General features: G+C 28.1%; 1 protein-coding gene across 1 annotated transcript in view; it reads right to left on the bottom strand.

Annotated features, from left to right (window-relative positions):
• Positions 1-705, bottom strand: part of LOC101508938 (large ribosomal subunit protein P1-like) — a 21,975-nt gene extending 21,270 nt beyond the window's left edge. Inside the window, exons 1-2 of the mRNA XM_012713330.3 lie at positions 673-705; positions 369-584 (exon numbers count right to left, since the gene is read on the bottom strand). Of these exons, the coding sequence (XP_012568784.2) occupies positions 369-584; positions 673-702 (246 nt within the window). The 5' untranslated portion in view covers positions 703-705. The remainder of the gene's footprint in view (positions 1-368; positions 585-672) is intronic.
• Positions 706-14,050: the final 13,345 nt, after the last annotated feature.

Raw genomic sequence — 14,050 nt, forward strand, 5'->3', positions numbered from 1 at the left:
GACTCGGTAAATAAAAGTGACAAGTATAAAAAAAATACAGCAAGCACAAATAATCTGTTCTATGTGTTCTCAAAAACTATTAAGTCTATTTCATGTCTTTATACATCTAAAAGGGTTACAGTCTACCCGCATTAAAAAAAATTAAACCCCACTAATTATTGTCTAATCTGTTGAACATCGAGGTATACATTTAACACTACATTCAACAAAGCCTCTATGAAATGATCATCCAAACTTGAAAATGTACACAAATTTCAATTTACAATTGAAGTTTCAATAGTATTAGGTTAAAACATCAATCAATAATATATCATTACTAAATATAACCCTTAAGACAGAAACCTAATATAAAGCATTACTAACAGTACCTTCTTGGCCTCGGCGGCAGGTGCGGCAGCTGCAGCGGCTCCACCAGCAGCAGCAGCGGCAGGAGCAGATACGGCAACAGCGGCACCACCGGCAGCGCTAGCGTTCAAAACGAGATCGTCAATGCTCTTATTCTGAGCAAGTTTGGCGAATAAGCTTGGCCAGTATGATACGACAGTGACGCCAGCAGCCTTCAAGATAGTGTTAATCTTCTCCGCCTACAAAAAAAAAAAGCAAAGAAATTTGAGATCTGAAAATGAATTTGGTAAATTAGAAAGATGATTAAATGGAAGATAATAAACTAACGGTGATTGCGATTCCGTCATTGTGGAGCATCAAGATGGAAATCTCTGCATTGACATATTACTTCCTCCACCCCTTGTTCTCTGTGATACCATGAAATTGTGTCTCCAGTAAGGCTAGCTATACTTTGAGCCCATTCACGGTTATCTTTAATTCCAATATGACACCCTTTCTTGAACATATGAGACATAAACCAGATATACAACACTGGAGCACAACACAAAATTGTTCCCCCTTTCTTCTCATGTCGCATATGTAGAGAGTAGTATACATCAGCAAGAATCGCGGGAACTGGGTTTTGCTTATGTTTGTTAAAAGATAAGAAGACATTGATAGCAGCAAAATCAACAAAATTGTCAAGGTTTGGGAATAAAACAATACCATAGATAATTAGAGCCAAAACGTCTATAAAAGCACTCCATTCTTTTTTAACGGCTAAATCGTGACACTTTTGCTCTAGATATTTTCTCGAAAAACCATGAATGGCTCATTTTTCTTCTTTTGTACTTGCCAACTCTCTTATGTTGATTTTCAACACTTCAGAAATTGCATCCAAACTTGGTGGTTGCCCAGTATATCAATAAGGATTTCCTTTCTCTAGGGAATAACCCAATATTTGCTCAAATTTCTCTAATGTCGGGGCCAACTGAAAGGTGAAACATCTTAAGAGAGGGTCGTAGTACTGAGCCAACGCCGTGAGTGCCCCTATTTGCACATTTACTGCCAAGAGATTTATGATCTTCCCATATTTGCGAAAGAAACTCTCAGGTTGTATAGTTTTCATTTGATTGCTAATGTCTCTTAAACTTTTCAAATCAGGTTGTTTGAACTTTAAAAGTAAAGTTTTTCTCTTTCCCAATTCCATTGTCCACTTTAATTTAACACGTGACTAAGGTTCTTATGATTCCCCAACAATTCTGAAAATTGATGCAAAATGTCAGTTCATTTTCCAAAAGAAACAATGTCATGAGATATGAATGTCATTATGTAGAATGACTGTTGTGAATATATAACATTTTGAATTAATGTATGAGGTGTTTTTACTTATATAAATATTCTTATGAAGAAATGGTCTATTGGCTTATGCAGTGAAATTCTCACAAGGGTGGCTCTATAGTTCTAAACACGGTTTCTAGAGCCAATAATCTCATTTTGGAATATTGTCAACAACAATAGGTAAACTATTTGGAGTGACAATGCCCTCAATAAGATCAAACTCTAGGTGAGATTTTCATGCTAACCAAACAGGATGTACATCCACAAGGCTACCACTACACAACCTCGAAACTAAACTTAAATTTTGTTCAAACCCGGGTGTAAGGTTCCACTCATAAGCGTGTGTCTTAATAAAAGTGTAGGGTGTAGAATAAGTATGATTTAATAACTCCATAACGATAATAAAACATATAATAAATAATAAATAAACAAATAAATAAATAAAAATGATCTACAAGCTTAAAAAATATTATAATATCAACTAATTTATTATAAAAATAAATAAAAGAAAATGAAAAACAAACAAAAATAATAATAAAAAGTTAAGAATTATGCACAATTAATTTATTAGGCTTGACTCTCTAAAATGTCCCCAGCGGAGTCGCCAGCTCTTGCGGCATAAAATTTTGACTGTTTCTCGAATTCAATAGAGTCGCCACCAAAATTAATTTTTAAATAGGGAAAATATTGGGAAACCCTTAAAAAAAATAAATTTAAAAGAAAATGGTCTTTGAAACCAAATTTTGAGTTCGGAAGTCGATTATGCGTAGGGAAGGTATTAGCATCCTACGACATCCGTTAAAAACGGTTACCTATAATTAATTGTGCAAGATTTATTTTAACTTAAACATATTTATTTTTCTTTATTATTAAATATGAATAACAATTATTACTATTATTATTATTATTATTATTATTATTATTATTATTATTATTATTATTATTATTATTATTATTATTATTATTATTATTATTATTATTATTATTATCTTTTAAATACGATTTTGGAATAAAAGTGTTCAAGGAATAAAAAAACAAAAAAAAAATAAAAAAAATTATTAATGCGCTTGACAAGAATGCGATCTTGCTCCTACGTATCTTCCGGTGCGATGGTATCTCCCGGTGCGATGGAGAAATCAAAGCTACGTAGTTCTTAGTTTAAAATAAATAAGAAAGATGCATTCAATGTATTTTAAAGAAAATCAGTTTTGCGATAAAAAATGTTTTTACAAAATAAAAAAGTTTGATTTGAATAAATATTTTAAAATATGAGTTTTAGGACAATCAAGTTGTACAACTAGTGTCTCAAGACTCCATGAGTAAAGAAGATGTCACATCTAATTTAATCCACTTAAAAAAATATTTTATATTATCACGGGGTTTCGAAAACACCAACTAGTAAAAAAAATCACATCTAAATAAATCAAATTTTAAAAAGTTAAATTTAGATTTATTTATATATAAAAACAAATTTCGCAATTACCAAGTTATATAAATTGTGTTATGCTACACGGATTAAAATATGTTATTTTTAGTTGACTTTGAATAATTTTTATTTATTAATTTATTTACGAGTTTTAATTTATTAATTTATTTGTGAAGGTAAAAACCGTCACGTTGTCGCAACTTGTATTCTAATAACTCAAAGATAAAGAAAAGAAAATAACACATCTAATTAAAAATAATAATAAATAAATAAAATAAAATAAAATAAAATAAAAAGAGAGTTTTAAAACTATCAAGTTGTACCACTTGTGTTCTAAAAACTCAAAAAAATTAAAAAGATGTCGCATCTAATTAATCTTTAATAAAATATTTTATTTGTGTTTTTCTTTGAAATTAATATTTGTGTTTTTTTCAAAAAAAAAAACTTGATATATGTGTTTTTTTTTTAAAACATGATATTTGTGTTTTTTTCTAACTCTAAATGGGTTGAGTCTGATAACATGTTTACCCTAACTTCAAATGAAAACCCGAGCCCAACTACACTAAAACATCCAAAATGCAACAAACAATAAAAACCCTAGCTATAGAGAAGGGGAGGGCGGCCGTTGTTGGTGTTTACATAAAACACAAGTAAAGAGCATTGGAGAGATAGAAGCAACAAAGAAAGAAGGAGAAAGAGACAGAAAGATACCGAGATGAGGCCGCGAGACGGAGAGGAGACCAAGGAGGAAGATGCGGTCGCTCCAAAAGGCACCGGTTCCGACGACAACAGTGACAATATGAAGGTTTGGGTTTTTCTCCTTTTGTCTATTCTTTTCGTTTTTATACAAAAATTGGATATTTTGTTAACTGTAATGTTTGCTCTTCTGATGAGTATTAGTATATTTTTCTATCAATCATCTCATGTTTCAAAACATTCAAACTAACAACTCTCTTTAATTTTTTACCGATCTCGCCTCTACCCTGCCCTCTTTTTTTTTTTTTTTTTCTTTCTATCAAACTTAACGAAGATGTATTTATAGAGTCTTTTATATGTTTGGTTGTTTTCTGGTATGTTCCACTGTTTGAGTTTGAGCTTTCCAAATCCTTGTTTGATGTTTTAATTTCTTTGCTCATCATCTGTATTTTCCTGCACCACTGATGCCTTCATAATTTTAGATTATTTGTTTTGATCTGTTGATTTGCTGAGCTTATTCATTTGTCTTTTAGTTTCATTTTTAAACTCTTTGTCTCTTTGTTCTGCATAGTGTGTACAATGGCAGTCATCATCAACATAGCAGGGTTTGACAGTAAACAAAAGCAACAATAGAGAACAAAACACAAGCAAAACTGGAAACAGCTGGCTTGATCCGATTTAATTTTTATTGTAATTTAATTTGGCTTTATTTTTAATTTGTAATTTGATTTAATTATAATTTGATTGTAATTGTAATCTGATTTGGTATTGTAAATTGATGAGCATATTAATTGTAATTATTTTATTTTCCTTTTTAATATATATTTCCTTTTTGATTTATTTTTAAATAAATTGGACAAAATTAGGGTACTCCACAAAGTCACTCAAGTAAAATAATCATCTCATTATAATATGCATCAAATTATCTAAGGGTAATTATTATTACTTTTGAAACACATCAATCACATGAAATGCAATGTTATGCATGAACTTAGACTCTACTTCACAATATGGTACCATTCTAACTCTGAAGTACTTGGTTATGAGACTTGATACTATGCCACCATCCCGGTGGGCGGACAATTCAAATTGGCCTTGTCCTCATAGATCCCATCAACTCAACCCGAGATACATATACGTGACAGTCGAGGTAAACATGTGTTGCGTGATAGCTCCCGACATTTGGGGTGCTACCTCTAAGTCACCTAGGAATTCCTCATCCGAATACCTCCAAGGTCTAACAATCTTGCCTTAAGGCTCGACAGCAGACCGCCACGATCATGCTCATTCAGTTGTACTTCCCCGAAATCACTAGCCTTGTCAGACCCTACCTATATGATGAAAAAATAATCTTCACTTCACAAATTCTCAATATTTATTTTCTCCCCTCTTTGGCCTATGGTACTCCATTAAGACCTTCATCTCAAACACAAATTGAAATCACAATATTCTCATCATAATTTATAACTTCACTATCGTTATTCACATGTCATCACATATATTCATCACAATCTTATAACATCAATCTCATCAATCATACATCATCACATAGACTTATCACAAATTTATAACATCATTATTATTAATTATACATCATCATAATCACATAAAACTTATCAAAATGCATCCACCTTTTATTATCACATCACCTAAATATGTCTAATCAAACCTATACATAAAATTCATTCGACATCCAATATTACAATAATATCAAATATCACACATTTAACAATAATAAATCAAATATCACAATAATATTAAATATCACGCATTTAATGAATCAATCAATACCTTATAAGTATTTCTATTCCATATTTAATCTCATAATTTTCATTTTTCATATTAATTAATTCATCACTCAAAGGGCTACTGCCGTACGTAGCGAGTCCCAGATGAATCGTTGGGAAATACAGTTTTCATGTTCATCTCACAATATATTATACTCATGAATTCAAACGTTCTCTCACCCTTTACCTTATTTCGACACTTTCACCTATGAATACGATTCCACGACCAAACAATCTTTGTTCTTTGACTATTTGTCCTTCAATCGATCTAACTCGACAGTTTATGGGTAAACGTCAAAAATAAATTATTAGAAAATATTCTGAAAAACTAAATTCGAAAATCGGTCAAGCAAAATTACCATAAATCAGAATTACCATAAATCAGAAAACCAATTAGTGGATAATATAACTACTTTTCACACGGTTGTTTTGGCGTAGGTTTCACTCAAATCGGACTTACGGTGAAGAAAAACGGTGCAAAATAACGAATTCAACAAACAGAGAAGTCGGGTATTTTAGAAAGAAATTGAGGTTGCTAAAAATCTGAAAAATTGTGTTTAATTGACTAACTAAATATAAAAAGCAACATACTCAAATTTGGAAGAAAATGGAGAAGATTTTCTGAGGTAGTTATCGATCACCAATGTCAAACGATAGCCTTGTTGTTGGTTTCTCTTGGTTTTACTGGTGTTGGCCGTAAGCTTCCTTCCTTATTCTTTTATTTTATTTTATTTTATTAACAATTTAAATCTTTTACACACATGGTCAAGTCCATTAGCCTCCTTTTAGGTTTTACTATTACTATTTTTATTTTATTTTTAAAACACAATTTCATTAGTAAAATATTATTAATATTTCAAAACTAATAATTTATAAAATAAAATAATTAATATTTAAAATACATTAATAATCAAAACTCTCATATTCAAATTAATCACGATAATTATACTTATTTTTCCAAATACTTACATTAAATTACTACGTTGGAAAATATTTAAAATTATAAAATAAATAAATATAACATTAGCACTTTATATTAATTACTAATTCAAAATAAATAAATATAAAATCATAATGCCATAACAAATATATAAAAACTAAGATTAAATACAATATTACTATTATCTCAAGATAATTATTTAAAAAATAAATAACTAAAAATAGAAAATAGTTATAAATAATTAAAATATAACTACGAGCATACTTAAAATCAGTCAAACGCACAGAAAAATATTATATTAATTGGATACGCATATATACACGTAAAATCGCATAAAATCTTTTTCTTTAAAATATTACACTAAAATACTATTATTTTTTAAAAAATATATATCAAATAATAAAATATAATATTTATTATTTATATCGCTCATTTAAAATAATATTTATAAAACTAGCACATAAAAAAAAGCATCCATATGGCAAAAATTATTCCAAAACTTATCAATATATATTATAAAATAATTTTAACATTAAATTAACTATTTAAAATTTTATTTAATTAATAAAATAGTTTATTATAAAATTTGAAGTGTTACATTCAACATATATTAAAAACAATTTTTACCAAAAAAATTTATTAACATTTTTCAAAAAGAAATACAAACTAGTTGCATTTAGAAGAACGAACATATCTAAATAACCGAATCAACCACCCCACATCACACGAAATTCAAAATTACATAACCGATGGCCCTATATAACTCAAGGTCATAAACACCAAGATTTAAAGTCAAAATTAAAACTTACATCTTTTACATTAATCCATGCTTAAAATAACAATTTTATCTTCTCAAGGATAATTGCATCACCCAATGTAATTTAATTAAAAATAATAAAATTACGCATTTTGTGTTAAGATCAAACACATGTCATCTAAATATCTCTGTTTTAGTTATAAAGCGAGGATTATTTTTGTTTAAATTAACTGTAGTTTAGATTTTTTGTACACATATTAAAAAATTTAATAATTATAAAAAATAAAATAGTTATTTTGCCATTCATTGTAGTCATATGCGGTTTATATAAAAAAAAATTATTTTGTCAATACCCTTATTAACTATTGGTGATTTTTCCAAAATAATAAATATAAAATAAAATTATAGTTTGAAAGTAGTATACAATATTGTAATAATTGAATTTTATATTGGAAAAGATAATATTGAAAATGATAATTAAAGTTATTTCGAAAATTAAAATTGATATTTTTTTAAAATAATTTTTGCCATTTAAATGACATTAATTGTGATATGAAGGGAGTAAAATCCTTAGCTATGCGTGTAAAGTTTGGGGATGGTCAAGCACTTACGCAAGCTTCCCTAGCACTGAAATTTTGCTTCAATTTTCTTTCTAAAATATCGTTCTATTATTAGGAGATATGGGTGAATGGTCTTTTAATTTCTTCTATTTAATTATGGATAATTTTGTAAAAAAAATAATTAATGCACTTTGTAATTTGAAAACTAAAAAAATCTTTTAAGAAAATTTTACAAAAGAATAATAGTACGAAAACAAATGTTGTCATATATAGGAGTCTCTAGTGTCCCTTTTCATTAACACTTTTATAGTTCTCATATATATTTTGAAAAAAAAGATATATATTTAATGTGTATATTTTTTTGGTATAGATTTAGATAAAATATTATTCTTCATATGTATATTTAACTCTTGATTTCACATATTTTAAAATATTTGGTGGTATTAATTGTAGGTTAATTTAAAAAACCAGTAAATGTATCTAATTAATATACCCTTCATTTTTATTTTTTAACTGTTGTTTAGTTAGAAAATATTTGTTCGTATTTATTGTGATTTATCAATTAATGCAACATTAACTATTATTTTATCAATAATATATTTAATTATTTATTGCATATAAAGAGATAGATAGAATGTCATGTTAAATTGTTAAAACGTATTTTAGATGACAGACAATAGAGATGACAATTAGATCTAGATTCTGGTACCGGTAAAAAAAACACTATAAAAATCCGTATAACGGGTGTGGGAATGGGGACGAGTAATTACCCATAAAATTAAGCAAGTATATGTGCAGATACGGATACTATAGTTTCCACCCCACCCCGCACCTGCATTTATATAAATATATTATTTATTATATTATATTAGTGTTTAGTTCAATTAATTGTTTTCTTTTTATGTTTTAACATACATTGATATCATTTTACTACTATAATATTTATAATCGAAAAATAAATAGATAAATAATTGTAACTTATAACTCTGAGTTATGTCTTATTAATCATGATTTTATAATTATATTTTGAAGTTTATATCAATTTGTTTTTTACAGATCTCGAATAATTCTGTCGTATGACTTACAACTTCATAAAATATTATTATCGATATTTGAATGTGTATTGTAACATGTGTTCATTTGAAATATTTTAAGTTAGAAAATATTTTGGTTTATAATACTTTATGATTGAATTTAAGATATTTGAATAATTTTTAAATTTAATCACACCAATATTATTTATTTATCGATCTATTTTAGTTAAATCGTGGATAATGGGTATAGGTACGGGCACTTAAGTATCCAAAGGGTAAGGTTACGAGTATTAAAGTTGATATCCAAAAGAATACGGGCACATGTATGAGTATTTTTTTAAATTGTGGGTATGATGACAGGTATTATAGTACCATATCCAAACACTACTCGTCGTCAACCCTAACAGACAAATAATTTTAAATAATTAGTTATAATATTAAATTTGTTTAATTATAGTTTTGATTCACTTATTTTTAACAATTCTCAGAATTTGTCACTTTATTTGAAAATCCTACCATTTCGATATCTCCCTCGTATGTATTTTCAACAAAAAAAAATGATTTGACATATTTTAAATAACGTGGCGTACGATCTCATAATGTAGAATCATTTAAATGTATTAATTATTTATATATTATTAATTAAATTATAAAAATAAATAATTTTAAAATTAAGACTAATGTTTTAATAGGGTTTTATTTTAATTTCTATGATATTTAATCATTCAACATCATTCTTTCATATATCACATTTAAAATATGTTATATTATCATTTTTGAATTAAAAAAAAAACTTTTAACGTAAGATAAAATTATTAAATTTTAAAATAAAAAAATCGATTTCGTAAATAGATAAAAACAACAATCATACAATTAATCCTATTAAATTTGTTACGGAAAACTACAAATGGAAAACTACATGAAATTTGTCAAACATGTGTTTCCTTTTCCATAACTACACTTAATATTATCAATATAAAATATTTACATTTTCCAATGATAAATATAAAAAAAAATTATTTTTTTATATTGAGTCCAATTCACGGAAGTAACTTGTAAGGCACTTCACACACATCAACATTGTTCTCTCTCTCTCATTAGATTTCGAGGGCAATCAACCATGAAAAAAGCTTCATCGATAAAGACCACAACACCAATAGTAATCCTCCAACATGGTAAATCTAAGAAGAATTTAATGGTCAAAAGTGGAGGAACCAATGCTGAAATGACTTGTGATGCTTGCAAATGTCATAGAAACTTCCATAAGAAAGAATGGCACTTCACTTAGGCTACTTCTACTGTAACAGCTCAACCATCTAAGGCTCCTTGAGGATTATGTTTTGTTAGTAAAGAATAATGAGAAGTTAATTAGCCTCCCAAATCATGATTATTGTGATTAACTAATTAATTCCTTTTGGTTTTTGTGTCTTATTGTTGTGAATTATTAACTTGGTGTCTTGTAAATATGATTTGGTGAATTGGGTGTCTCGTGAATCTATGTTAATCGAAGTTATTTTTAAGTAATATTTTAAGTTATGATTTAAAGTGCAAAGTCACTTATACGGTTGATTAAATACCCAAATTAATTATAATAATTTCAACAATTGATACCAAATTAGTGTTTGACACAAAGTAATACCAAAATTGATCTCTAACAATTACATACACATTAGTCTCTACTTAAATTTATCATAGGAATTAGTGTTTTTTGTTTTTTTGTTAAACAATAAATTGAATCGAGGTCAAATTATTAAAAATTAATTTAAATTTTTTTATTTATTTCATTTGTTGGTATATTTTTCATATCCCTTTCTATTTTTAAGTAAATTTTCTTTGTTGTAACATATTACAAATTTTGAATCTGATCACGATTTGTTGTGAATTTTACTTTAATAAACTCATACTGAATAACTTTTTGTAGTTTGATCCAATTCAATATTGTTTATTTCTTTTATAAATGTATTTCAAGAAGATTTTTATTGTAAAAGATGATAGGGTTAAATCACAACCATGCACTAGTGCAATTAAACCTTGTTACATTGGTTCTTATATAGATGTTAGATCGGTTACTTGTCTGATCTAACATCAAGCATTGTAATAAATAGTTAATTATAAAATCAGCTAAAATGACAGATGTAATAAGTCAACATTCAAAATTGATTTATTACATCGGCTAAATTTGACCCAATCTAACAAGTCAAATGCAAAATTGATTTATTACATCGGTTAAATTTGAACCAATCTAACAAGCTATTTTCAAAACTTAACTAAATTTCATACTTCCTTCATTATAACAATTAATAAATCAACTAAATATCAATTGAATCGTAGCATTGTCATTCATTATTCTACCTTGATACATACTACAATGTTCCTTAAAAAGGTCTCAAAATAGTTATGACCATGATCATATCCATACAATTGTGATTTTAAGCATCCAGTAAGCCGATCCCAAAATAACTATGATCATATCATCCTTTTGCTACATCTTTTGAACATGGTATTAAATAAATAGTAATAAATGTAAGGACACCAAGCAAGAATAAATTAAACAACTTACTACAACATACAAAATTGTTATCCTTGAACTTTGGAACATGTACACAAACGTTAAGATCTTTAGCAGAGCACTAAACATCAAACCTTTCAAACTTCATTTTCCCTTCATCTATGATATTGATGGCATTCCTTTTCTTGGAGCAATTAGTAGCATCTTGAAATCCCCTATGTTGATTAAATTGAGCAGTAATTCGAGCCCGCAGTTCGTCCAAACTCTCACCTTTTTTCGCTCTCTCTATCACTTGAAAATAGTAAAGACCATTGTTTCTCAAATATATTGCAGCGTAAATACAAACTATTGACACCACCTAAAAATTGGAGAAATTAAAAGATTGCCTAAATAAAATTTCAAAAATCCATAACTTAGGTTCACTTACCAAATGTCTGCCATATAAATGGGTGCTTGAAAGTATTGTACGAGCATTTTGTGCCTCCTGCTGAGTAACATACTCCACAAAAGAAAAGTCTCTATAATTTTCAAACTTCATTGACAACCTTAAGCTTTTAATATGCACAGTTTGGAGCCATCAAACATGACTAAAAGGAAAACATTTGAATACTTCCACCAAACAACTAATTGTTCATATTCTGGCTGAAATGAGCAAAATAAAATAGTACATTAAGATTAATTTTAACTAAAATCAATTGGCAAACAAACTATCTATAATTTAACCGCTGATTATAAGTTATAACCAGAGAGACAGAGGGAAACAGAACTAGAGAAGATAGCAAAAACCAAACCAATTATAACAATCTCTGTTTAAAAAAGTTGAATGCACATTTGACATTTCACCTTGAGCAATCTATGATGTCGACTTCTGCCGACGGTGAGTTTTGAATCAAAAAGTCCACTATGCCATTGGGTGTGGGTGAAATGGTTCTGATCCTGCTTTAAATTCTTTTTGAAACTTGGCAGTTCTCAGTGTCATGGATAATCCATATGAAAGTGGTTTTAGTTGTACTTTAAGCGATTTCAAGTTACACAAGGAAGTGAGCTTATCCTTCAATAAATCGGGAATTAAGGAGAGAACCTGAACGATGAGGGATGAGGGTGAGGTAGGACTAGTTTGATACAATTCAATTGATTTTTGACAAAAGTTAGAAACATGAAAAATAAAAATAAAAAGTAAAAAATATTGGGTCAGAATTCCAAAGATATATGAATAATTCATTGTGAGCTGTATAATAATATAGTAGCCACACTTCTAAGAGATGCGAGATGCACAACACTATTTGTTTGAATAAATACATACACACAGTCCCTTCATTTTGCAGGCTTAGCAAACAATATAATAAATTAATCAAACAAGGTCCAACGAAACCATATACAAGAGGGAAGACTTAAATTAATTTATCTTTTTTGTACTAACTAGTGGAGACCCTATTAGATTTGATCACTTTGTCTTGTTTTATTAATCACTACTTTAATTTCCCAATAAGTCATTAACATTAAAAAAAAAAAAACATATCTTTGTTTGACCAATTATTTCTTAAAGATGAAGCCTTAACACGCATTTACATATATATAATCATAATAATCTAATCATATAATCTAGTATAATATCCTAAACATTTGTCCTTTGATCAAGGTAGAAAGTTTCATAGAACATCAAGATGCATGCATTATCCAAGGGAAACACCAAAACCAACCAGTTGTGTGTTCTTCAGGAACAACTTCAAGCACAAGTCCTTCTAGTGAGGCTAATATTAGTATAGCTCCATTACAAAGATTACTTATACTTCCAAAACCACCTGATAAAATAACTAATTTAGATATACACAACAAACCCTCCACTTCTATTTTGCTATTTTGATGTATACTATTGTCAACATCCACTTTAAGAGTCTGGGGATGTCAGACTGTTTGAGAAGACTAGCTTGGAGGAGTTAAGGTAAAAACATTTTTTACATATATTTTAATGACAACAAATCTTATGAAATAAATGATTAAGTTTTATGAATGATGATCTACTAATGATTGCACTTGAGTTTTATTTAAGGAACATGAATTGCATAAATATTTCACATCCTCAAAGTGCATAAGTATATACTCAATAACGAAAAAGAATCTAAAAAAGAACATATCATATATCATATATCAATCATTTAAGTGAATGATTATTACATCTTCAAGATAGCATTTTCATGAAGAAGATGATCAAATACATTCATACAACAATCAATGATCTCACCATGTTATAAATTAAAGCAAATCATGCCTTAACTAAACTGGAAAAATGAAGATCATTCTAGTTTATTAAAAACAACATTATGGTAAAGCAAGATCATTCTGGTTTATTAAAAATTGAATTCTAGAAAAATGAAGATCATTCTAGTTTATTAAAAAAAAACATCAGTTTGAAAAACGAAGATCATTTTGATTTATTAAAAACAAAATTCTGGAAAAACGAAGATCATTGTAGTTTATTAAAAACAGAAGTCTGGAAAAATGAAGATCATTCTAGTTTATTATCAAGATCATTCTGGTTGTTTCATTTATGGGCAGAAGTAAAATGAATCATTTTTCATAGTCCAGACCTTAAGATAAGCACATGTCAAGACTACTCAAAACAATATCCAAGTCCAAAAAGTCTAGCTAAAGGCCCAAAGAAGCAAACAACATCAA

The sequence above is a fragment of the Cicer arietinum genome, chromosome 3, assembly GCF_000331145.2.
Source record: "Cicer arietinum cultivar CDC Frontier isolate Library 1 chromosome 3, Cicar.CDCFrontier_v2.0, whole genome shotgun sequence".
Lineage (NCBI taxonomy): Eukaryota > Viridiplantae > Streptophyta > Magnoliopsida > Fabales > Fabaceae > Cicer > Cicer arietinum.